This window comes from Physcomitrium patens, chromosome 1, assembly GCF_059467195.1.
Source record: "Physcomitrium patens ecotype Gransden chromosome 1, ASM5946719v1, whole genome shotgun sequence".
In the NCBI taxonomy this organism is placed as follows: Eukaryota; Viridiplantae; Streptophyta; class Bryopsida; order Funariales; family Funariaceae; genus Physcomitrium; species Physcomitrium patens.
Genome location: NC_143410.1, coordinates 21,607,333 through 21,635,197, shown reverse-complemented (window position 1 = coordinate 21,635,197; position 27,865 = coordinate 21,607,333). Strand labels below are relative to the sequence as shown.

At 34.7% G+C, this 27,865-nt stretch overlaps 1 protein-coding gene and 1 long non-coding RNA gene across 3 annotated transcripts; both read right to left on the bottom strand.

Annotated features, from left to right (window-relative positions):
• Positions 1–244: 244 nt before the first annotated feature.
• LOC149989935 (uncharacterized) lies at positions 245–5,407 on the bottom strand. The gene is made up of 3 exons (XR_016504885.1): positions 3,516–5,407; positions 1,935–2,964; positions 245–1,765 (listed from the first exon to the last, which is right to left on the bottom strand). It is a non-coding gene; the product is annotated as an uncharacterized LOC149989935 (long non-coding RNA).
• A 2,791-nt stretch (positions 5,408–8,198) lies between these two features.
• LOC112289718 (histidine kinase 5) lies at positions 8,199–15,301 on the bottom strand. 2 transcript variants are annotated; one of them, XM_024535209.3, is made up of 10 exons: positions 13,801–15,301; positions 13,398–13,454; positions 12,724–13,045; positions 12,350–12,556; positions 12,034–12,217; positions 11,481–11,851; positions 11,093–11,196; positions 9,910–10,761; positions 9,343–9,543; positions 8,199–8,985 (listed from the first exon to the last, which is right to left on the bottom strand). In XM_024535209.3, exons 1-10 carry the CDS (start codon positions 14,533–14,535, stop codon positions 8,806–8,808), a joined length of 3,213 nt encoding a protein of 1,070 aa, XP_024390977.1. In that variant the 5' UTR covers positions 14,536–15,301; the 3' UTR covers positions 8,199–8,805. The 2 variants fall into 2 exon arrangements, with proteins under 2 accessions (XP_024390977.1, XP_024390969.1); XM_024535201.3 differs by having other exon boundaries at positions 13,720–14,682.
• Between the last annotated feature and the right edge of the window lie 12,564 nt (positions 15,302–27,865).

The window sequence follows — 27,865 nt, the reverse complement described above, 5'->3', positions numbered from 1 at the left end:
TATATTAGATAAATCTTATGGAGATTCAATATATTTAATGCTTATCAATTGTCAATACTAATGATTAGGCGTGGTTATAATAGTCATAATCCATACTATCCATGTGATGACAAAGAAAAAATATTGAGAGAACAATATCCATACCTTGTAGGAATTGAAGTACTTTTATATTTAGCTACATCTACAAGATTACATATTTCATTTATAGTTAATGTTCTTGCAAGACACAGTGCACATCTAATACTATGATATTGAAATGATATCAAACATTTATTATGTTATTTGAAAGGTACTAAAAATTTAGAATTATACTACATATAATCTTTAGATTCAAAATTAATTGAATATTTTGATGCATGATATAAATCTGATGTTGCAATAACTAAATCTCAAGTACACTATATATTCTTAAGACATGGAGTTGTAGTATCATGAAAATTAGTGAAACAAATTATAACAATAATATCATCCAACCATGTAGAAATTATTATCTTATATGAAGCATCTCAAAAATATATTTGGTTGCGACTAATTAATAAATTTATTTAGACAACCTGTGGGTTTTCATATGATGATTTTTCCACTATCTTATATGAAAACAATAGCTCTTATATTGCATAAATGCAATTTGGTTTCATTAAAGGCAATAGGACAAAACATATTGATGTAAATTATTTTAGTTACATCTATGATTTAGTTACTGATCAAGAAAATTGAATCTGCAAATAACCTTGTTGATCTCCTCATCAAAGCTCTTCTTTTGTGCAACCATCATTGATTTACTTATGGCATTGATATGCAGTGACTTACTTTTCTTGAGCAAAAAAGTTAATGAGCTCTTGAAATAATGTTGTACTCTTTTTTCTTTCATCTATGGTTTTACACTTAAATATAATAAGGTTTTCTTAAATAAGGTTTTAATGAAACAGGAGTTGTTGGAATGCAATGGCTCAAGCAACACCCTTGATGACAGCAGCCCACAAAAAATAAAACAAAAAATAAAATAAAAATCATCGCCCCCCTTGATCAAATTTGTTGGAACTTATGTCCAAATTTTGTTTGTCTTCTCTGTTCATTGTAGCATGTCAGTCCTTTTATTGCTCAACTCAGTGTTTAGTCAGAGGCCTTCCGCCCCTGCTCAGTGTGATGTTACACCACCCACAGTAGTACTGTGCTTCTTATCTATCTCAATATCATGTCACCCACCAAGGTACTGTGTACGTTGATGATCCAAAATTGTATCAAAGCAATACACAAGTAAAAGGCTACCTATGTTATGATCCATCTTGGTTATATCGATGTACTTTATATTGATGTTACAAATTACTCATAAAGTACTAATCTTGGCTGATGTACAGATACATGAAAACAAGCCTGCGCCTTTCCTCCCAACAAAATTGGATCCACTACCAATTATGGGAGGACCTACCCTTTTGGATCAGTCATTTGCCGCACCCGACGTTCCAGAGCTCGCATTGCTTGCAGCAGATCCTTCGGATGCACTACCTTTTTTAGCCAACAGTTTGTCTCCACTATCAGCATTCGATGGATCCGCGCCTCCATACCGCACAACCAGGCAACACTACCAATTCGTCACCATGGATACTATCTCCTGACAATAACACAGCATCTTAACCTATAGCGCATCCTCAATCTTCTCGTCCAATCCCCGCACTACCTACATCAGATCCTAGCGACTCATCCGCGCCTACTATCTTGGTTGCCCCACCTCATTTTCAGCGCCCCCACCGACACCGATGACCTCCTGCCCAATTCGACAACTTCTGTGCTTACTTTAAAAAATTTGCAGGCAACATGGAAGGCGGGGAAAACATCTCCTTTTCAAATGCCTCTTGCAACTCACTGGCAACTTGCTATGGCTTCCAAACTACAATCCATGAACGACAATTGCACGTGGTTATTAGTATTGTTACCCCCAGGTAAACGCTCAATCCAAACGCAATGGATCTTTAAACTGAAACCTGGAATCAATGGTTCTCCAATGCGGTACAAGGCACGCCTTGTCGCTTGGAGCTTTCAGCAACAACATGGAATTGATTATCAAGAGATCTTTGTCTCAATCGTACGTTGGGAGACTATCAAAACTGTCGCCGCTCTTGCTTTTCAAAATTGATTGCCAATCCATCAGCTTGATATACAAACCGCTTTTTTAAACGGCCATCTTGACGAGGAGGTCTACCTTCAACACTCCCCCGGCCACGAACACATGGTCTATCGCCTACATTGATTGCTATATGGTTTGAATCACAGCCTCCCCTATTGGTACTCCCAAATGGATAACTACTTACAAAGTCAAAACATGCTCCGTTGCCGAGCCAATCCAAATGCATACTACCATCATGACTCCCGCGGTATTGTCATCCTCCTACAACATGTAGATGACGTTAAAATCACCAGCACATCTATGCCTCACATCTCCAAGCTCAAACAACAGTTACATCACGAATTTGCAATGACGAATTTAGGCTCCATTCAACGTTTTCCAGGGGTCGAGTACACCCGCAGTGACAATGGTCTCCTTCTTCATGAAACCAGCTACTCTCACGAACTTCTTGCACAATTTAAGATGGAGGCTTTCCATCCTTCACACATTTCGTTAAATGAAGGCACCAAGCTCCGCAAAGACATCAGCACTCGACCCTATGACATTCTTTAATATTGAGCGATGATCGGACGACTTCACTGGCTCACTAAAACTAGGCCCGACCTTGCTTTTGCCGTCGGACTGTGCAACCAGTATACAAATGGGCCCCAGCAAGCTCATCTTTGAGCTGCATGCAAAATCTTGCAACATGTCCCCCGCTACCTATCACTCGGCATCTTTTACAAAGCCGTGGAGGAAAATTGTCTTGCAGGCTTCTCTGACGCGGACTTTGCGCAAGATACCAACAATCACTTATCCACATCCGCTTGCTTATTCTATCTTGGAAGCTCACCAATCTCCTGGAGCTCTCGCAAACAAACATTAAGAATTTCAGATTCCAGGTACGGGCCCAACCGTCTTAGGATGTCACAACCAAAGTGGAATTAAAATATCACATAATTTGGTATTCCATGATAAAACCAAACATTTTAAAACCGATTAGCATTTTACTAGACAAAAAATAGAATTCGGTACAACCAATGTAGTCTACACAAACACGCAGGAACAACCTGCAGACATGTTAACTAAACCACTAGAAAGAACAAAGTTCAAACTTGGTCAAAACAGACTTAGTCTAAAAGCTCTCAAACAAAAACAAATTCTTCCGCTATTGCCTTAGTTTTGAACATCTTAAAATCCGCTCTCTTGTACCTCTTCACCTCTTTTTTGCAATCCAACCAACTCAAATACACCCTGGGTGTGTACCTACGCCTAACCACATAATACTTCACTGGTTGAACGACCTTTGAGCCAACATTGTGAGACCCACACCGAAACTGCCTCAATCCATGTACTTGTGACATTTGCAAAGAAGCCACCGCAGCTTCAGAGGGGGCTCAAATGGTCTTACCGTCTTGCATCACCACAGGTCCAGGGATCAGATAAAGTTCAACCAGTTGAAGGAATCCCTGAAGAAAATCAGAAGAGCCCAAAGAGCCAGAATCAACCCGCGTCCAGGCCTATCGTCACACAAACCTCGACGCTTGTCCATCTTAGTGAAACACACACAAGAAGACTAGGCTTTGTCCAAGAGGGGGTGTTGGAACTTCTGTCCAAACTCTCTTCGTATTTTTTATGTTTTTAATTTTTTTTAAATTAGGTGTTAATCTATCAAATGAAAATATACAATAGTTTTTATAGATGATAAAAAGACATACCTACTTTATTTTTTTTTATTACTAAGATGTTATATTTTGTGCTTAAGATCAAAAATATAATAAAATTTTCTCATCAAATAAAACAAAATATAAATAATAACTTTAAAGTCTTTCTATTTTGTACTATAGAATAGTCTAAAGACTTAATAAGATATACTTTCCATACAAGCCTTTTTAAAATATATATTTGTTAAAAAGTTAAAATTTTATGGATCTTATGTAGTATCTCTAAATAAATAAAAATATAAGAAAAGTCAAACAGCTCTAAAACAAACATTATCAACAACTTTACTACTAAGGCAAAGAAGGCTTATGGTAATGAAACATATCTATAACATCTCAGCATCATCACAATATCCAAAAAGGACCTCAACTATGCCAACAAGATTACAAAAACCTATGTATGTCTTATAATTTCTACCTCGGTTTCTATTAATTAAAATTAGTTTTAAATTTTAAAATAAGTTATTTTAAAAATTATATAAATTTTAGAATTTAGACGTAAAATAAAAAAGATAGAACTAAAATTTGAATTTATTTAGAAATACACTAAAAAAAAAATCTTTAAAATGGCAGAATATCTTATTTAAAAGAGCTTCTTACTATAATGGATTGGAATTTCAAGAAATCTTATTTTTTATATAAAATAAATTATTTATATATATATAGAATTTTAAAACTTAAAATTTTTAATTTAAAAAAATTAGGAGAATCAGATTGATAAATTAATTCAATTTTTTTATTCAATTTATTTTTCTATACAATTTGACACAACAAATAAATTGGAGAAAAGAACTGTTAAGAATAAATATATTAATATATTAACTATTATAAAGTTGTAATATCATTTTTAAACCATGGTAAGACAAAGATAATTTAGCAAATTATTTGTAGAGAGCTGCTAGGTAGACACCTTCTTTTTACTATGTGGACATGTCCCTTTTATACTATGGACAACCTTCTCATAGTATACCAATAATACACCATTGCTACAAGTTTTCAAAAAGTTTAACACAAATGAGGATAAAAGGTATAAAAACAATCACAATCCACAACACATGAACATTAGCAATACAAAAGCATATCAAAAGAAAATAAAGAAATCCTAGTTATCCAAACTAAGTTCTTAAAATTTATAAAAGAATAAATAACCAAGAAGACGTCAATATGATTATGGCAAAAAATACTTGATTTTACTTAATATATTAATATTATCAAATAAAACACTATTTGTAATTAATAAAAAAAACCGTGTATTTACATATTTGTAAATGATAAAAGAAAATACAACTAAATCAAAGTGTAATTATCCAACACTTACAAAATAAAACTTAACAAAGAGAAAAGAGCTGATGTCTTGACTTTTCTTTTTTTAATGTATTCAAAAATATCTATTTAGTATATTAAGGAGTCATTATGAAGGTTTTTTAGAACAAATATTTTAAATTTGTACAAACTTACTCTGAAATTTTTTGCATATATAGCAAATTTGAATGTTCACTTGTATAAATTTAAATTATTCTTCAAAAACATTTGAAAGTACAAAAAAAATGTTAATTTTAAGAATATTTATTATTATTATTTTTATATATTAACTTTAACTATGTTGTATTAAAAAATAAAAATAAAAATTATATAATGAAGATAATATATATATATATATATATATATATATATATATAATATCTTCATCTACACATCTTTATAACATTTTAAATTTTAAATGACATGGCTTAATTCAACCAATATTTGATTTAAAATTACATTGGCATTATAGAACTTATTATAAAATTATCATTAACTTAAAAGAGTTGATTTCAACTAATTATTGTTAAAAAGATTATCAAATTATGGAAACAATTGTATATCAAAGCTTTAATTCTAATTCTAATGTATTAAGATTCAGATTTCTATACATATGTAAAATTCTTAAATTAAAATTATTTAATATCACCAACCAATACTCAAAGCATCATTTTTATTAAATTTGGCTGTAAGAAATTAATCCACAACTGAATAAGAAGCTTTAAATTTATAAATATATATATATATATATATATATACATTACAATTTTTTTCTTAATTAATTAATAAAGTGATTTTTTTTTTTTAGTCAAAAAATCTCAAATATTAAGACAAAAAAAAATTGGATAATTTTATTCATAGGATATGACTTTCTAATAGTATACAAAATAAAAAATTCTTTGAAATGACCAATATTTTACATTAAATAATAATTTCAGAAGTTCTAATAAAATAATTCAACACACCAATCAGTATAATCTTTTCTATATTAAACTAAGTTTTCTAAAAATTTGAAGTGTTTTTTATTGATTGGGTAAAGCACCTAATCAGTATTGAAGTACATACAAAAAGAATTGGTTCAAAAAACTATTTATCTTATATTTTTGAAAAAAATTGGAATTTTTTTTCAAGAGATTTTTTTATGACTTTAAACATGGAAAGTTGTCAAAAAATATGTTTAATCCTAAGATATTAATTCTTGAGCAAAGACTCCACATCATTAATCTTGTAGACTTCTTCAACTATTGCATATTCTAAACAATTTCAATTATTTTTTCAAAAGACTTCATTATTGATATCTTGATCTCAAATTTTTATATTATGGTCAACATACCATGAGTGAAGCAATTACCATCATTTCTAATTAAAATAGATAAAAATCAATATTTTAAAGTGGAAAGAATCTTAGATTTGAGGTAGCACCAAAATAAATTAAGATGTCTTGTATATTTATAAAAATATGATAAGAACAAATGCACAATAGAACCATTAAAGAATCTTAAAAATAAACCAAAGTTGGTTTCTATTTTTTATCAACATACATCTAAACCAAGAACCAACCATTTATAAAAAATGGTATAAAATAAGTTGAAGCAAATATAAGAATCAATTCTTAGAACTTTATTGTAGGATGGAGAATCAATAATTAATAAATTTATTTCAAAGATTGTTATATGTAAAAGTGCCAAATATATCATTTAGGTTGTCTTAATCTTGATAGTATTAGAATTCAGATGAAGATATTTAAAGAAGATATGTCTTTTTTTAAATATTTGGCAAGATATAATATATAAGGTACCATGACCTTAGAAGAGAATTTGAATGTTTGGTGATATGATTGAAAATAGATACTACACTTGGTGGTATTTTAAATGTGTCATTTAAATATAATTATGAAGACTTTACAAGTAATTAAATGATTAGATGATCTTCTTGTTTAGATATAAATATTTTTTATAAAAAAAATTTAAAAAAAAAAAAAAAAAAAAAAAAAATCTAATAAACATCTTGTAATAAATCATAGACTTTATTAATCAAATACTTTTTGCAAAAAAATTTTCTACAAGCAAGTATTCAATATATTTATAAACCTAAGTCTAACAATTAAAAACATTGGTAATTCTATCAAATGACTAATATAATTTGTCATATAAATAATAAATATATAATTTAATATCATCAAGGTAAATAAAAGACATTCCAAATTGGTATTATATTTCTTTACAACTTCTATTCATCTATTCCATTTTTTTCTCTCATTTACAACCAAATCTACAAAATAAGGATGATAGAACTATCTAATATCAATGTAAAACCACCAAATTTTTTATATTGTTTATAAATAAATTATTCTAAAATTACACATTGTTATTCTAGAACTAATACCTCTAAATAATATAGCATCATACTTCTTATCTTTTCCTTCAATTGAAATTTTTTGAAATAAAAATTAATTTTGTGTTGAACTAACTTTGATTTGGCTATAATGACACAAAAAGATTGCAATCAACTTGTGGACTACAGACCTTTACTATCATGTACTTTGCTACTTAATAAAAGAAGGAATAATTTATTTTATTACAAATAAACATACACACACATATATATACATATACCTATTGATATATATTTATAAACATCAAAAGAATGTCATTTACTCAAATTTCTAAGGAAATCAACATGGTCCAACAAACATGAAAATTTGTTTCACTAATTAATGTTGAAGTTAGAACAAAACTAGAAGCAACTTTGTGAAGTTCCATATGCCTTCATTGATACCCTTCACAAATTATGCTCTACCTTCCTAGTATCCTTCCACCTTCTCATTAAACTAGTTCCTAATTGCACTATACCCCTGTTATAAATGCTTGATCTTCAAAAAATAATAGTGTGGACAATATGGACACTCTTGTGGCAAAAAGAAAAGAAAAAAAGAGAAAACTTCAGTTCAAGCCACTAAATGTTGTTTAGGATTTGATAGGGTTATTTCATTGCACCTTGAAATGAAAAGACACAAGTCCTCTCTTTTCAGAAAACGAAGGACAAAAAAAACCTATCACACATACTTGAAGTACAGTTTGAAGAGGAATCCAATTTTTTAGTACAAAAATGTACACCTCAGGCTGCATGACCTGAGAAAGTTACAAACGTCATAACTCATGCATCAGCAACGGCACGAAGTGCTGAGCACAGTATCGCCACAACAAATGAAACCATCATATAGTTCATAGTTCAAGACAAGGACAGATTGCAAAACGTGCTGCTGTTACTTAATACTTACTTGAGTTAGTGTACTACAGATTACAAAAAGAATGGGGTGCCAACTTCTTGTTGACGGTTATCATACAGTCAGCTGCTTTCGGAAGTACTCCCCACGGGCTGGCCCTTCAAGGATATTGTCATCCAGCTCAGACACGCTTCCCACCAATTAGAGTGCAACCATTGGGCCTGAAATTTATTCTAGAGTTTTCCAAACCAGAAAAAATGCAGAAGGGTGAAGAAAAAGGTGATTGAAAAGCTATTCTGTGCACAGCACTCTTAAGGGTCGCAACATGCTTTCAGAGGATGCTCATGCTTAAAAATTTGTGTATTTGCACCCCCTGATGTCTTCGTGTCATACAACTACTCCATCGTAGTTGATAAATTTGGGATATCCTTGCCATGAATATGCCTCACCCACTACGAACCTGATTCCGTCGAAGTTAGTTGACCCGATGAATTCTGAGAGCTATCAAGGCAGGGTATGAATTGCTTCAGCACATGTTCAAGTTTTCTGAAAGTTACGGGCTTTGCAACAAAGGAGTCCATCCCATGCATGTAACACTCCATCATGTTATCAGTCAGCGCATTCGCTGTCATCTGCAAAGAGCAAACTGGGCATCAATATTTGGAAAGGTGTCGCAAAACATCCAAAAAATTCAGAAAACAATGACAGTCGTTGGAAACATCTAGGATCTAAGCAGATATTGCAAGCTGGATAACAGTAAAACAATACTCTCCTACCTCAAATTACTGAGCAAAGAAGACACTAATACAACAGCCCCTTGCGGTATGCCACACCTTGACTTAACTAGATATGTTGAGAACACACATAGTGATCTCAATTCAATCATTACAGTGCCATTGCACCATTCAAGTAAAAAATAGTATGTGAAATATACCATTAATGCACCACAAACAGAATTGAGATTAAAATGAATCCACGGGAAAACTCACCGCAATAATGGGAGTTCTTTGTCGCGTAGAACTTTGAGACTGTGCATTGTCGAAGTTCACACGAGAACAATGTTCGAAAGAACTAGATTCTGTACTCCTATTCATATCTCCTTCTTTCAACTCCTCCCACGATCCCGTTGCCTCGTAACGACGTATCCTGCGGGTGGCTTCAAGTCCATCCATCACCGGCATGCACACGTCCTGCAAAGCGAAAATGAGAAAGCAACTGCAACTTATATACCAACAGAAAACAAATTTAAAAAAACAAAACAAAACAAAACAACACAAGAAAAGAGTTAACCACTTACATAAAACCTGGCTAATTACCAGAGGCTCAAATGAGAAAATGGAAAACTTGAAGTTGAAAAAAAAAAAAAAAAAAAAAAAAAAAAAAAGGGCTAAACTATAATCGCTGTTACCTACAGCAGAGAAAATTCAAACGTTCCTGGTACAAGCGAAGGAAAACATCCAGTAAAGCTCCAATTCAAAAAAACATTTCTCAACAATAGTAGTAAATAATATCGCGTTGAGCGAAAAGCAAGTGCAGTACACTGCCTGTACACTTACCATCAAAATAACATCATAAGAATTTCGTTTCACAGCTTCAATAGCCTCCGCTCCATTGTTCACAACCTCTAATTTGTGGCCAAGCCGCTGCATCATCGACTGCGCCACCATCACATTCACCTTGTTGTCCTCTGCTAGCAATATACGAGACTGTCTTTGGTGCTGGATACCATGAATTGAGTGGGGAAGCACAGAACTTTCTGAAGTCATTCTGTCTTTTCTTGCTAGTCCTGCCTGAACTTTCGGCAAGCGAACCTTAGTTGAAGGGCGATGGGAACGGGAAGAAGGTCCAACCATGCATTGTTTATGCACAAAAGGAGCTTGGCTTTGGCACTGTGTCATAGACAAGCCAGGTATGTACTTCATGTGGTCGGGTGCCTTCGAGTCGACATCCATGAACTCAGGTGAACCATCATGGAAAAATCCTATGGCAACAGGTTTTGTTGACTTTCGTCGGTTTGAGAGTCTGTGACCACCATGACTTTTTGTTCTCTGTAGGAAATTTGATTCCGTGAGAGCATCAACAGACAATGGGTTACTACGGCATCGTGAAATGGGTGGAGTTGGAGACCGACTTGGAGATGGACCCGGAGATGGATTCAGAGATGGTGTTGGAGATAATGAAGCAACTTTTGATGTAAAATGGAAGTAACCAATCTTTTTTGTCGATACCAACCTCTCGTTGACACACTCCGACTTCGCCTCATTAGTCATCATTTCATAGACCTCATCACTTAGTCGACCAGAGCTTTTAGACCTTCCTGAATCTACTCTGAAAGGAAGAGCAAAAGAGAACGTAGAACCGTGATTTTCTTTACTCAACACCGTCAAGTTGCCGCCCATTAATTCCACCTACAAATTCGTCGTTCCAACATAATCAACATAATCAACACTTAGTGTAAACTAACAACATAATCTAAGAAAATCCTTAGATGATAAATTCACTCGCCAATTGCATGCAAATCAAATTCTTTGCATTTTCTACATCACTAAATTGCTACGAGCTGCAAAGTATTCTTCTCGAAGTATATTTTTACGGTAAACATACCTGGGACTAATATAATCAAACGATAATATATAATGATCGTGATCACACAGTTCAGCAAATAAGCTTTTATTTAGAAGCCCGCTGTGAAATTAGTTGCATAAGACAGAAAGATAGTTGCATGAACATACTACTTACCAAGTTCTTGCAGATCGCCAATCCCAATCCAGTGCCACCATACTTTCGGGCATGGGCTGTGCTAACCTGGGTGTACTTCTCAAACAATGTTGGCAATGCCGATTCTACATGATTGATGCAAAGTAGCAAGCTACTGTTAGCCAAGGCCTATCGAATTTCGACGCTCAACGTAAGCCCGCCCGCACAACCAGATGCAAGAGCTCTATTTCCTAGAGGTCTGAGACCAGGCCTTGAGCTAAAACAGCTCTTTGCTTCATGGGAAAAGCTTCAGCTTAAGTAATACATGTAAGAAATGTGTCTTATTTTCTTAGTGATAATACAGAAACAAGTCAGGAATCTTAAATGTGCATAAACAGAAGTACTGGAAGTTGCTACTATATTGGCTCACCTGGGATGCCAATGCCCGAGTCAGAAACTTCACAAAGTAGCCAGACAGCATCCTCAACTCCTTCGCCTACTGCAAGCTCTCCACATTCAGCAATGGACTGCACGCTTGTAAGCGGCGAATTGCTATCGGTAGCATGCACGTCCCCTGAAGTTTCACCAGCTTCATGGTTTGAAGTCACCGGAGAAGAATTCGGTCGAGAACCTCCAGAAGAAATCTCAGTAGAGGGTACACTGTGACCCGAAGCTGTTGCAGAAATCCCAGTAGCTGCTTGAAAGACATTCTTGGCTGCCCTTTCGACAGAGGGGGGGGGAGGAGGGACTACCCGAACACTTATCGTCACAGATCCCTCATGTGTGAATTTAATAGCATTACTACACTCACACACACATGGAAGAATAAGAAAAAATAAAACCACAAAATAAACAATTAGCATCAATGATTGTGCAGCTTCGCTCGTGTTTTTGAGTCAAAGCTCATGTATCATGCTAGGATCCCCTACATGAACCGAAGAAATCGCATGTGAAATGGAAGAAGGGGTCTGAAGGTGCATTACCCAACTAGGTTGGTGAGAACTTGACGGATTCGTAAAACATCCCCAATGACCTCGAGAGGCACATCATCATAGATTAGTCCTTCTAAGATGAGATCCTTAGATTGCATGTTAGCAAGAGCCATTTGCAACACATGCTTCACCACCTCTCGTGGTCGAAACTTTTTAGCCTCAAATTTCATTGCCCCTGTAAGACCACAAATAAATCAGCTGCATTTTTGCAGGTGCACAAAATTTGCTACATAAACAATCTTTTAAATCTAGAATATAGAAATGTAGTAATGCCCGGCATAAATAGTAACGAGGTGATATTACGCACCCGATTGAACCTTTGAAAGATCTAGGATGTCATTAATGAGCTGCAACACTAGATCACCAGATGACACCATGACATCCACTAGCTGCCGCTGCTCCTGGTCAAGCTGCGTGGTGGCCAGCACCTCGGCTATACTTACTACACCAGACAGAGGAGAACGAATTTCATGCGACATTGTTGCCAGCATCTGCTTTGCACGCATTGCTTCTTCTGCGCATTTCCAAGATTTGCCTCTACTCAAAAAAAATTGGTACACCGAAAACGTATTGAGACTATAGCAACATTTTGAATATACACATCCGAATGTCACTCCGAAAAATCAACTGCCTGGTATTGAGCTTATTTCATCTTCCATGATTAGTCACGGAAAAAAATACCAGTAATATGAATGGTTTTGTGAAGCTCAGCTTCCATGGCCTTCTGCACAGCCACTTCCTCGCGAAGCCGCGAAATTCGTTCACGCTTGTCTACCTGTTCACTAATATCCATGGCAATATAATTGAGGCCCATGGCTTCTCCTGACCGACTCAGCACGGGTTCTACAGCGATCAAGAAAGTTTTTTCACCAAAAAGGTCTGTATTAAAAGAAATTTCTCTTTTCTCAGGCCACCCCTTCCGCATGACCTCTCGCTTGAAGTCCATCAGCTCCGCTACTCCCGATCCGCTGTATATCTCTATATCCGTCTTTCCGATTACTTCCTGAATAGCAAGGTGAATTCAAACACTATTCAAAGGAGTTTACGGCATGCATTCAAGTAAACGATGCTATATCTGTGATAGAGAAGAGATCAGAAGTCCAGTGAAGAAGTCTAATACTGAGGAACGAGCTATTTCCATTTTCTATTCAGAGGAAGATATCTGAACACAACGAGTGCCTAAGTTTAAAGGAAACAGAACAGATTCCAATCTAAGCTTAGAAGCATTGTGTGACCTTTGTAAGCCGAAAGACTTAAGGTTCCAAGCAAATATGCACAAGAGAACACACCCTAACTATTAAGTAGAAAAAGGATGCCTCACGAAAAGATAGAGAAGCAAAAAGATTGTAAAGTACCTCTTCCGATAATGTGGGAAAAGCGTTGTAGATAAACCGGTACCGCAAATCGCTGTCCTGCGAGATATGTCAAGGGAAGCTTCAGTATCTCTTTAGCCATATCACAGCTATAAATCATGCTTGAAATTATTTAGCATTTCTTAACTTAATTTCGAGTGTAGAATCCACATATCTTAAACAGAATTTATCTAAGCTCGAGATTGCTAAGAATTCCTTAAGAAGAAATATTACAATGACACACAAGAAGGCCACCTTCGAAGGTTTCCCACAACTTAACGTTAAATTTCCTGTCATTCCCTGTGGATACATATTGTGCACTCACTGTGTCGGTCCAAGAAAAAAAGTCCCAGGTCAAGCAATAATTCTTCCAATCCTCTATTAACCTGTAAGATTGGTAAAACACCTGATGTCCAATTACCACCGGCGCCTTCCTCAAAGAAAACCGTAAAAAATTGTCAAAGCGGTGGAGCTGCGTTCGAATCTCTTCAATAGGCTGCCAACTCGGGGGAGGCATTGAGGCATACTCATTCAATTTTTCGACCAGTTGTTCCTCCCTCCGTATACTATCTGTCAAGAGCTTGGCATAACCACGCGCACGGTCTCGCCAGTACTCAGCGGGACCGAAACTATCTCCTTCCATCTCCACTGAACAGCTATCACTTCCAGGAATAGAGCTCCAAGATCCCGGACCGTCATCCCCAAGAAAGTGCTCGTATCGAGGGCTATCTTCACTAAGCGTGGACCCGTCCCCAACATTATACATGGGCTCATAGTAGCTTTCCTCCATAATCTGGATCTGACGCCGTTCGGCTTCTAATCGAGCTGAGTTGAGTGTCTCAAGCTGTTGCTTGAGAAGATTCACAGCATTGTCCTGTCGATCTTCGTACAGCCGCGCAAGGGACGCTTGCTGAGAGTCAGCCGAACAGCTGCGATCCAGAAGCTCCTTGAAGTGCTCAGAATCAATAAACGTATTCTCTTTGGAAACAACATGCCTCCCCGTAGTCCCGGCCGCTTGAAGATCCGTGGTATGTCGTCTTCGCCTATCAAGCATCACCGCCTGAGTGGACTCCGGCCACAACCCTGGCATTGCTTGCACATCCACCATCTTCGCAGAGGAATATAACACCTCACTGGCCATCTACAGAGACAAAGCTATTCCCATCAAGAACCTGAAACTCTACTCGCGACGAAACTGAAAACCACAAATTCCAAATTCTTATTGCGCCGCTTCCACCGCAACAAGTTCACAATGCTACTGGGAAACATGACTCCAAACTATCTTGATCCCTCCTAACCACCAAGATACACCACCAGCTTCGCTCATTTTCTGCGAAAACTGTAGATTCCCATGCATATTCAATCCTTGGATTACTCGTCCGCACTTTGCACGCTGCTCAAGCCATGGCGATTGACGTGGATTAATTCCATTCTAGCGCTTCAGAAACCTTCGGCTTCACAACTCCAGGCCAATTCCACAAACATTCACTAAGCCCTTCGATGATCCCCGAGCGCTTCATCACAGTCGGTGCCCCTTTAATCCTCTTATCCAACCCAACCCAACAACAATTACTCGCTCCAAAACTTGCCAAACCTGACCTGTAAACCCATCCAACACCTAGACTGTGTGATTCCCTCCTCCAAACCGCCTCACCAACATCACTTTTCCCCTTCACACTACCACCCCGTTCGATCAATCACCGTTCATCTCCTTCGTACCCTCTCCCTTCTCCGTCTGCCGTCCAACCCTGCCATTAACTAATCGAACATCCACAAACTCTCCAAACAACGCACCCAATCGTGCAATACACCTAGGCCCTAAAACCTTCGCGAAGATCCACCATCCATGCACACTAACATACCACTCTGCGAGCAATTCTCAGCGACAAGATCATACCGAAAGCAGCAACCAACAATTGCACCAATCTGCCCTTCCTTCACATCTGCTCATCCACTGACCCGCTCGTCAATAAGTATGGCATCTAGGCAGAAGCTTCCAATATTTCAGACTTCATGGCTTGTTGCCCCTGTCAAGCACCAAACACTCTCCGTGCCACCTCCTGTTTCCAGCCATCTTCCGTTTTCTATTAATGGTTGCTCCTTCATACACTCCTTTCTTCGGTAGCTCAATCTAAGTGTGATAGGAGATTTGGCCGCTACCGCCTGAACCATCCATCCAAAATCTTTCTCGCACTCCGCTTACAAAAGCGCCACCACCGCCGCTTCCGTGGAGCCGCCAACAAGGTCTGACCACACTAAACTGCCCTATGACTGCGCTATTTGGCAAGCCAAAGCGCGAAAAGCAAAAAGGTACACTACCTGCCTCTCCAACAGATACAATGGCATGTCCAAGAGCTTCGTGGGGGAACGCAGCAGGAGCAGGAGCTCGACGATAACGGTGCAACGGAGAAACGAAGATGGGAACGGAGGTTGAAGGGTCTAAATTTGGTAACGACACCAGAAACAGCCGGCGATTCATTTACTCGCCTTTTTCTCCAAACTTACCATCCCGCATTCAATTCTTACTGCTCATGCCGTGCCGCTTTCGGCCGCAGTGCCCTGTGTGAACACACCTCCTCCTCCCTCTCCCCATTCAAATATTGAATTCTTCTTGCAAGCGGCACTGGGGCTCTGCTCCAGAAAAGAAGGTCTACTGGTATGAGGCCCTATTGGGTAGGGTTGCCGAGAGCTCTTTCAGCCTTCCACAGGTGAGGGCCCCGCGGGGTTTCCAACATCGTCGCCCTCGTCTTGCTTATCCCCTCCATCGCTCCCCCCTTTCCAAATCGTGCATGGGTGTGGTAGGCTTTTTACCTCATTCCCGGTGCTCGGATCGCATCTTTCCCAAGCCTCCTCACGTCGTCGCCTCCATCTTCATCATTCTGGCGAACTCATCATACCCAGGTCAACTTTGCCATTCCACCACAAAAGCCTTTTAGAAGCCACTTGAACATGAAAATGATGGAAATTGCATACCCCCATAATCACAATTCTAATCATGTTTCAGTTTCAAGGTGTATTGAAACCAAGCACACTAGTATTGGACAGGCTTTCTTTCACAACCTCAAATTCCATTTGCACTCTACTTTAAGAAATGCTTTCAAAATGTGGTTGAGACTTTTGAAATTATTCAAAATCTTTGCTTTGTGACTAGGGTTTTGTGCTCATCTCTTTGTGCTTCAATTCATCACATGGACATCTTTCATTTTTCCCCTAACATGAGCAAGAATGTTGCTAGTATTGTTCAGGATTTGATAGAGCTATGAGTGTTGGGGAGTTAAGATTTTGATGAGGTACACTTGTAACCCTCTCATACAGAAAGGCACTCACACCACCATATTCAAAGTGACCTCTCCATTCCTCTCAGTCATCACATGAATATTCTGTTGAAATCCTCTAATCTTTTGATCTAGCTTGCTAAGGTTTCTAACCTCCAACCTGATTAGGTATAATGAATTCATTGAGCAAGGATATCATCCTACATGAGACAGGAGAAACACTAACATTATTTACCAATGATGTGGAATATTCATTTGGTACCTGCCCAGGGCAAAGTTCTGCCATGTAGAACCATTCAAGTTTATGATGTAACTTTGGGATGGCAATGGGTAGGAACTTTTTCATTCCAATGCAGATCAGGCCACTATTATATGAGTGTTTTTCTGTCAGCATGAATATCAAAAAATTAAAGTCCAAGGCCTCAATATTGCCATTGTGGGTACATGCTATTTTCATTGTGTAGATACTTGCTAATTGGCTCTGCATTCAGGATATCTCAAATCCATGTTTACTATATGAGGTAACCTTTCTCTCTCAAATTGAAAAAGAAAGTGATCCAGTTACCTCTGCTGCAGCAGTGTGAAATGGATCCAACATAATAATACTTTGATTTCCACAAGCTTTTTAAGTATGTTTAGACAGTATGATGTACAGTTTGTTTCAACTATGTTTAGACAGTGTAATGAAGGAATCTTGGACTAATCTTTTCTGAGATAATGTGAAGTCAACTTCAACTGAGATTTCCCTTTGATCTTGGTCATCAATCCTCCAAATCCGTTGAAGTGGCTCTAGCACACCATTCTTCAAAATCCCAATCAAATGTTTTGAATTTAGGGACATTCTCTTATATAGCCACAGGCCACATGGAAATTTTCCCAAAACAGTAATGCATATACCTGTTCGCCATCATTTGAATGAATTTCAGGCCTACTACTCAAGATGTTGCATAACATTCATTCACTGTTTGGTAAGTGGTTTGTGCAGATACCCATGGTTTCAATGTGTAACAACAGTTTTCATATTTTTTTTAAATCCACTTTGCACTCTCCAATTAATGCCAACATATTCTTTTAGTATGAGTCTAAGTATGTCAGGCCATATTTTGATTCAAAAATTAATGAGAAGTGCATAAAGATTGATTTTTTTGTTTTAACAGTTATGTTAAGCATATTTGAATGTAACTTCTTAATATTCATACCATTAGGAAGGGGAAAAAAAAAAAAAAAAAAAAAAAAAAAATGTAATTCACTTCATTTTTTTTTTTTTTTTTTTTTTCCTCATAACATTTTGACTTATTTTCAAAGTCTAAAACCAACTCAACAACACTTCTCAATATCAGCCAATCAAAACATTTAAGAATTAAACCCTCTTGCCTTGTCCCCTAAGCACAAAGTTCTCCCAAGTGACATTTGTCAAAGAATACTTGTTTAATATTTATGCTCTTGAATTGTCCTTCTCACAATATCTCTTAGCTCAACTATGACTAACATGATATGCATTTTTTGAAAAAGTATGCATGTATGTACATTCAACAATAAAAACCTGATGAGACTTTGGTGGTAGAATATAAGAAAATGGTATTGGGTGATGTTGAAAACAATTCGAAGGAAAGGGAGACTTTGACCTACAATTGAGAGTGTATTGAAGGAGACGTGCTAAAAGGAACTTTGCCTCACTACGCAAGAAGAAAGAGATAGGAGAGCCACAACACACAAGCTCATTTCTCAACAGTAACCATTCAAGCATAGAATGATGTTGAGTTGTGAGCAATAAATAAAATTTATTGTACTTGAAATGGGCATGTGTGAATTATCAATTGGTGGCAGTTGTTGATTGATTGGCATGGAATGATAGTATAACTAGGTGCCACATTTCCCTTGATAGCAAAATTAGGTGCCAACTTCTTGGTTTTGTAAAAGTTGGATTCTTAGTTTTGTAAAAGTTGGATTCTTAGTTTTGTAATCCACCAGTGATTGAGATTAGGATAGCCTATGATCAGAATTAGGTTGGCCAACATGTCAAAAATATGTCAAAGAGAATCATTAGCTAAAACATTTATATAAATTCCCTCTCTGGACCAAGTTGTGTGAAAACACTTGGAATCCTCCTCATTTCTATTTCTCTACAAGTGGATGTTTTTATTTTATTTTTAAACTCAGTGCAAATATGCTGAAACGCTCATGGGAAATGGGTTGTCTACCTCTCATGCATGAATTGCATCGGGGATGTAAAGACCTCTATATGTTTTAGGGCTTGGGGCTCCATTGGCCCACCATCATGGATGCACATTTCATTCCATGCCATGATGGGGGTTGTTATTTTCCATCTTGTGCAGTGAGGGTTGTGTGGGAGAATGGGCATTACTCAACTGCTACACAATTTGTTAATTAATTTTTTCCTTCACCCTAATGCACTAAAATGTAAAGAGAAATAACATAATGGTGAGGATGATAGTGATGATGATAGGGCATGGAAGGCCAGGATTTATGGGGTGAACCATGTGACCAAGTGTGGGGTAGTCCAGGACATGATCAGCATTGGCTACCAGTGGCTCATAGCATCTGCCTTTCCATTGTCAGTCAAGGTCAATCCCCTCTCCTCCTGGGAGAAGTGGTGATTTCTAGGGTTGAGCATATGGATGAAATGGAGATGAATCTTTAGAGCCCTTGAAATTGGATGGCGGAACGTTTTGGAGTAGAATTAGGGTTAACATTCCTCTCATCAGTTCTGAGCACCTATTCTCCTTTCCCCTCATTTTCTGTACCTTGCGTTGATAAACGTAGACATTCATCCTCAAGTACATCCACATCCTGAATATGAGGTTGTGGTAGTGCTTTTGTCAGTCCCTTGCATCAATTCCCCCCATGTAGTCTATCCATTCTGACCATCCATCCATCCATCAGAGCTGCTCCCTGGAAAGACAAGCCATTTGCTTGAGGCAAAGTTGACTTTGGCCCATCTGAAGCTGGGAGATGTAGCTTTATATGGGAGGAGGGAGGGGTCACTATGAGATGGTTTAAAAGCTTTGTCCAAAAAGTCTACATGCAAAGTTTAATTCCTCTAATCAGAGATTTTTTTTATATATATTTTTTGTTACTTTGTTCATTTTATATATTTTATAGTGATTTCATCATTATTTAATTGTCTATTTATTTCATGTTCATAGTGTTACCTGGCTCTCTCACAGAACTTTAAAACTTTACTTGTACCAATCTGTTATCAAAAGTCTAGTTAGTTTGGTTATGGTGTACACATGCAAGTTTGTATTTACTAGTTGTAACTGTAAGTACATCAGAGTCTGCATCTTTCAAAATTGGATGTCTTGGTTTTTGGAGTGAAGAGGGGAAAGAAACAAAAACACATTCTAAATATACAAACTGCTTTCCTACACTGGTTTTGCAATTTATTCTTTTTAAGGAATTCATTATCATCAAAGTTACCATGGGGCCAAACTACTAAAAAAAATTTAAACAAAAGAAAATTAGAATATTTCTTCATAAGAATGTATTCAAAGGTTTTCTGCAACACAAATACTCAAATATAAGTTGTACCAAACTGCCCCATTTTGTGGTATAACTGAATCACATGTAAGTGCCACTGTATTAAACCATTCAAGAATGAATGAATATGTGTATCCTATTTTTCTTTCTTTATGGCAACTAACTCAATAGTGACTGCTTCACTCTGTATGGGACTTTGCAGCATACAAGTTTGTTGTTTAACCATAAGCTTTGACAGCTTTTTGATGGTGTGGGGTTCAGTGCCTTCCTTTGGCTTTGCCATACACATACTTGGAGGCAGTTGAAGAGGGAGAGAGTTAAAGGGACACATCTGCTCACTTACTAATATTGAAATACCTTAATCCATGTCATGTCCTAGAACCAACCCATATACCTTACCCTAAACTGCTTTTGCACAAACCCAAAAACAACCATTCTTCATGCCCAAAAACAATCATTCTTCATGTAGAAAGATTTCAAGTCCATTCCATACCCACCAATAATTGGCAAACTTTACAAAGATGTAGTTGGTGGTTTGCTAAGTCTATATGTTGGTTTAGGGGCCAAATGCAATAAACTAAATTGTTCATTTTTTTTCAATCAAACCATTGCAGCAATTCATTTTTCCTTCCTTCCTTCCTTTCTTTCTTTCTTTTGGAGCACATCAATACCTCAATTCTCCACCACTATTATTATTATTATTATTATTATCCAAAATAAAGCCCCCTTGAGATAGCTGAAAAACCTTCAGTTGACAGTTAAAGGTATTCCAACATTAGATTCTACATCTCAACAGCAATTCTCCTCTTTAATGGGAGAAAGATCTAGACAAGGAAGGGGGTCCCCCAACTGTCCCTATGTGCTGTTGCTGTGAGAGTCAGAGAAGGGCTCATGGGAGGGCGCTCGCTAATGTGAAACTGGTGAATAGACTCCCCCCCCCCACATGCTTTGTTTACCAGGCATCACATGGTGAACCCATTACTGTGACAGGTTACCATTTCATCAGTCCATCTATTACATACATCTCCCCTTCCTTCTATCAAACAAACAAACAAGAGTAGTATTCCCTTCCATTACTGCTTCTGCTGTATAATTGAAGGTTCCTGCCCTGGCACCTTTAGTTCCAGTGATTTGACCCCCCACAGATAGATCAAACAAGTTGAGAGAGAGAGAGAGAGAGAGGAGAGCCTTGTTGCTTTGGTTCAATTTGGTTCTCTTACAGACAGAGACACATTCACATGCGTAGTTTCTAATCAACTGTTGTGATGGATGGTACCCTCCAGCAGCAGTTCACTCCCACATTGACACTCACTCTCTCATGCACACAACAACTGCAGGCACCACCACACACACAAATACAGAAAGAAAGAGCAGTTGCTTTTGGACTCTGTGCAAGAAGAGATCATGCTGACTGCCAGCAATGCAGTATTAAGTGTGCAACAATCACATTCTTGGCCGTCAGCTTCAAGCATTCAAAGGAAGAAGATGAAGAAGGAGAAGATTGGAGAATTGGCCCATGTTGCTGAGAGGGATGATGTGTACAATAGCTATGGGGTGAAATTGGGCTTGTGAGTGGCCTAATCATCAAAGACTATGCAAAGCCTTTTCACACACTCACCACTTGAATATATCATTAGAACCTGAGCCTCAGTTGTGTGTTCAAATCTCTGAGGGAAGAGTGTGGGTGCCCCTCCTGCTATCATGAAGCTTTCCAGCAGCAACAGCACCCCTTCCCTGCTGCAGGCATTTGTGGGGGCCTCTTTGGTTGTATAGACCTGAAGAATAGTTTATTTTATTTTATTTTTAGTTCTCTCTCTGGTGCTCTCTCTCTCTCTCTCTCTCTCTGGGGTTCTTCCTTGATGTTTAAGTCTGGAATCTAAATCTAATAAGAATTCCAGTTGGACCTACATAAATGAATATGAGCAAGCATTTACATATGCATATTTAAAATTAAAAAAAAGAAGAAGTTCTATCAATCATATTCCAACAACACTTGCCTATTCTCTTGCATGTTCCCAACCATGATTGGAGGTGATGACTTTGTATTTACAGTGCCAACTCTAACTCTCTTCAGCAACACAAGTTGGTAGATTTTTGTTCATGTTTTCTAGTAGAACAAATCAAATTGTTAAAACAAAAATTAGAAACAGTATGTAGTTATTATTATTATTATTATTTTTTTAAAAAAATTCAAAATACTCAGGCTAGCTTTATGAAACTTGGATGAAAATGACTATTTTATAAAAATTTAGATGTTCACAATTCATCATATATACAAAATAATCCTATATATCTATAAATGAAAAAAGTAACATCATCAATTTGTAAACTACTTTTTAAAATTTTATTATTGATAGCAGACATTTTGATTTTGGATTCACAACTTATTAGATAATGCACTAATCTGTGTGGAGAGCTAATGCATTGTTGTAAATAATAATACAAACCTGAATTCATTGGATGGGTAGAGTCCACCATCATCTGGTTTTTTGAAATCCCAAAATATATCACAACAGAAACTGTCAATTAAAGTTTTGAGATTTCAACATGATAAATTAAAAGGTAAAGAATCAAACTACATGACAAAGAATTGTGTATATATGGATATGCAAGCATCTATTCATGACATTAAATAAAAATGTGTGTGTGTGTGTGTACCTTCAGTTATTGTTTCAAATTCTGGCTTTACCACAAAGATCATGGAAATAGCATCAACATTATTTAAGGAAACAGATGTTGTCACAGTTACAACTTTAGTAATCCTTTCCATGACACCACAAAAATTGCATCAGTTCAAGAAGAATTTCCATCCACCATTTCACTAGTGAGAAATGTTAGAATATCAAGCATTGTTGTTTCAGTTCTTAACAAGTGGATTTTAAAACAAATCTGTCAATGATCAAACCCTTTTGATATGACTTTTCTGTGTTGCTCTGCTTCCTGCTTTTACTTCATTATGTTCATCAATGCACTAATTCTTTTTTGGGTTCATGTTAAGTACTCAGGAACACAAGTTTTTTTTGATTTTGTCACAATCATGGAACTTATCTTATAATGGTGGACATGTATTGGCTTTGATTGGCCACCTTGTCAACATTGAAGGATGCATGTACTATTGGAATCCAGAATATTCGTTACTTCACTATCTCTGTGTAGAAGGAATCCAATTTGCTAAGGCAACAGCTCAAAAGGACCAAACCTCCTCCAGCCAAGCAACTCCAAGACATGGCCATGTCTGCTTCTTTCTTTCCTTGACAAACAATGACATATTCCCTATGCTTTGGTTAAATTGAGGAAATACATAACAGCACAAAACTTACATCCCAACAAAGACCCTACTTTAGAGAAAAGTTAAACTATATTATATGTTCAAGTTATCATGTACTATCAGACCACATGTCTGCATTCACTGCTGAAAATGGAGCAAGTGGTGGTGTTCTTTCCACCCTTTCTTTGTCTCATACTTTCACGTCCATAGAGAGTGATTGGCTCCCCAAGTCCCAACTACTGCAAATAATTGGGACATCCATTGTCCTCTCCCTCTAGCACTCCAGTGCCTCTCAAAGCAACCAATACTGGAGACTTGCCTTACTTGCCTAAGAACTTACAAAACCATGAGCCAGGTGCAATTTCCTTGCTAGATTTGTTTTAGGTCTCAGAAGAGGTGGGAGCACTTGTGCCCAAGATTTTGCACTTACAGCATGTCTCTCTCTATATATTTGAACCTCCAATAATTAATCCCCCCAATATTTATATACTTTAGCAATTAATATTTTATCATAAAATTGATGTGGGAGGTTGGTGGATAATTAATATCCCTAGTAGTTCATTATTTGTTAACTCCAAATCTTCTTTGGTATGGAATGAGGCATTGTCCAATAGAGGCAACAACACTTTTCTGTTAACAGTTCTTCTATTACTATCAAATTTTTGTAGCCAATCTCAAAACAAAAGCCTAATCATCTAAGTTTTTTGATACATTGGTAATAAAATCTAATTTGGTTGCCAATTTTTCAATTGAATGCTCACATTTTTAGAACATGTCAAATAATAAAAAAAATGGTGGCCAAATTATCTCAATTGGTGGCAAAACCAATTAGGGTTATGATTATATCCTTCATAAATCTCAAGTTCAATGGTTGTACTATATTAAAAAAAAATCACTTTTATGATACACCATTGTTCATTTGAATTTTGTTGACTTTAAAACTTTGATAGTCAATGATAAAAAAATCTAAGGATCTTATCAAAGTTTAATTGGTTAATAACTTAATTTTATTCATTTATTTTTTTAAAAACAACTTAACAAAGCTAATTAAAAAATATGATATTAATACTTCCAATTTGTAAGAATAATTTTTAATTTAGAAAAAAAAGCTATATAGATATATATTTTTTTCATTTGAGCTTGACATGATCTATAATCTTGTATTTGCTTTTCTTCTTTAGAATGTTGTTGTTAGTACAATGACATAGAGCTTTTTTCATAGACATCAATATTGGCATTAGTGATGAAAAAAAAAAAAAATCTAATAAATTTAAAAATATCTTTTAGAATAGCTTTTTATCACCTATATAGATGTAAATTTGAATTTATAAATAATTATAAGTGATTGATAGGTTAAAAATTGGCCAATAAATTGACTATATATTATATATATTGGCCATATTTAGCTATTTGATATACATGTATAAAAACTGCTTTGCAAATTAAATACATCTGTTGTAAGTCAGTCATGTGTCAAATAATTTATAATACATTGTTGTGTAGCTCTTTAATTAGATAGTGTATATGGAGATAAGAGTGAAATCTTTTCTTATTTTTATCAATGCCTTTCTTATAATCTTATCTTAGCACAAAAAAATGTCACTAATATAAGCAAAATTTATAATTAGTTAGCTAAAAGAGACTAATTAGAAGTAAATAAAATAAATAAATTATATAATATATTGTAGATAAACTTCTTAGAAGCTTTTTAGATATAGATTTGATTTTATAGATATTTTTAAGTAATTGATAGGTTAAAATTTTTTCCAATAAATTAAACATGTGGTACGCATATAAGATACTTGCTTTTCAAATTCTACATGTGTTTACAAAGTTGAACAAATTTTAGAGGTTTCACAAAATGTTTTCGTGGAACTCTTAGGTAGTACATGTAGAGACAAGAATGAAGCCTTCTATACTTTTGTCATTTTTTTTTTTTTTTTTTTTTTTTTTTGTAGCTTTATTTCAAGAGCTCTAGTCTTCTTATATTTGAAAATATTTATTCTAATTTTTATCTTATACATATCTTTGATTTATCTACTTTCTTTCTTTGAATGTTACAAGAATATATTGCTTCTATAGAATTTTTGTTGTGATTTATGACTGTGATAGTTTGAAAAGAATCATAATTATTTATTATATTTTATTTAAAAGTGAAAAGATTAATCTCCTTCATATTATTATATTTTAAAGGTTGCAGATTATCTATTTTTAAATATATTTTTTTATTATAGATATTCAATCTAATTTAATTTATATTTTTAAAGATGACCATTTTTTGTGTATAAATTTTTATTTGATATTTGAGATTGTGGATTAATATTATCTAATTTACTTGTATATTTATTAAGTTTTTTTTTATTATAATTAATTTAATTATTATTATTTATTTATTTATTTTATAGATGCTATACTTGGTAGAAGTAAGAATGAATTTGAAACTATTGTAGTTCTTCACAACCTTATTAACACTTTGAGAATAAAATTTTTACTTATTATTAATAACAATAATAGAAGTATTATTCCTATGCGTGTAAAAGAAGTCAACATTGAAGTATAATGTTTAGATGAAGAAGTTTTACAATTAAGAGAAGTAAATAGATCAAAATCACAATAAATTCAAAAAGCCTTCTTACTACAAATATGTAGGAGATAAAGATTAATATTCTAGAGAAGTTTAATGGAATAAGATAAAAAGTTTGAGGATTTTTATAATAAATCAAGTTTTATTAAAAATTAAATTCTTTTTAATATTCTAATGGATTTATTTTTGTTAAATTCATAAGCACATTCATATCTTGAAGTGTTTTTTTTAGTTTGCATCATTGATGGAAAATGATTTATAACTACTATATGATCTAAATGAATTCTTAGAAATATTTCATTCGACATTAAGAGAAAGCAATAAAAAATAGTAGTATATACAAATTATTATTTTAATGATACAAATGATAATAAATTATTATACATATTATTGAATTTCAAAACCTTATTTAAGATGTGGATTAGAAAGATAAAGTCCATATCAATTAACTTTAATATGAATTAAAAGTTAGTACCAAAGATTTATTATTAGTAATTCCAAAAACATATTGATTAGAATAATTTATTATTCAAATTATAACATGTAATAATTAACTTTTTAAAAATTTCTAAAAATAAAGATTTGGATAGAAAAAAACAAATCATAATAACAACTCTTAAGTTATTAAAAACTTATTTTTTAATATGATTTTTTTAATATTTATATAATATATTTTAAATCTATCATCAATCAAAAAAGTCTCAATATTATCATAAATAAATAAATAAATAAATATATATTATGATAATCCTAAATATATTACTCAATATTATTAAAAAAGATAATACAACTATAAATTGAAGAACATGAATATTAATAATAAAAATGTATTAAAAAATAATTTTGTCTGACTATAACAGAGTCCATGTAGCTAGAATCTTATGCAATATCTACTAAAAGTCATATTCTCTTATTAAATCCTTCACCTTATTTTACCATAGATATTTATTTAGGTTCTAAAAATTACAAAGTCTTTATATTATTAATTTTATGAACTTAAGCTTATTTTTTAGATAAAGATTTTGTTAAAAAATATAAAACATTCTTAATAGAAAAAACTAAGTTTGTACATGTAGAAGTCATAGATGGTTGTTTGTTGTATTTTGGAGATATTACTTACAATAATATCTTTACGAAAGTAGCAAAAAATGATCATAATAATTTAGTAATACTTAATATTATTAAATCTTTTTTCAAACCGGTCATTTTAGGTTTTTTGTAGTTAAAAAATTGCAACCTTTATATGAAATGGATTTTTTATAATTTCAATTTTATCTACAACATATAAAAGTTTTTTTAATCAAGAAGAAAGGTACAAGTCTGTTACAACAAAACCTTTATTTATAGATGCAAGAGCTTTCATGCAAGTTAAAAAAGAAAGCCATTTTTATTTATTTATTTATTCTTCATCCATTTTTATTTGTAAAAAGGCTTCAATTAATATTGTAAGCTAATATAATAATTATTAAGATATATCTATATATATATATAATTTTAAAATATACATATTTTTTTAAAAAATAGTATTTATGATTGATTAATTGGTCTTAAAGAAAAAAAAACCAATTGCCATTTGGACCAATTTGTGGGTATTACAAAATAAATTCGTCTTACTTGAAGAATATATTGATGAAAATTTGACCAAAAACTTTATGTGTTTTTTTTTCTTTGAGATTCATATTCTTGACATTTATTCATTTCTTTCTTTAATGCATACTAAATTATATGATCTTCATATATCTATTTTTGTATACATCTTTCTTTGATTCAATTTATTATAAAGTTCTAATATCAAAAACAAAGAATATCTATTCTTCATAGTGATCTTTCTTAGCCTTTGATA

Coding starts and splice junctions, on each gene's coding strand:
- LOC112289718 (XM_024535201.3), bottom strand. CDS start 14,535: ATGGCCAGTGAGGTGTTATATTCCTCTGCGAAGATGGTGGATGTGCAA. Junction 13,046..13,397: donor TTCCCACATTATCGGAAGAG/GTACTTTACAAT, acceptor CTTGCTATTCAG/GAAGTAATCGGAAAGACGGA. Junction 12,218..12,349: donor TCTTTCAAAGGTTCAATCGG/GTGCGTAATATC, acceptor GTGGTCTTACAG/GGGCAATGAAATTTGAGGCT.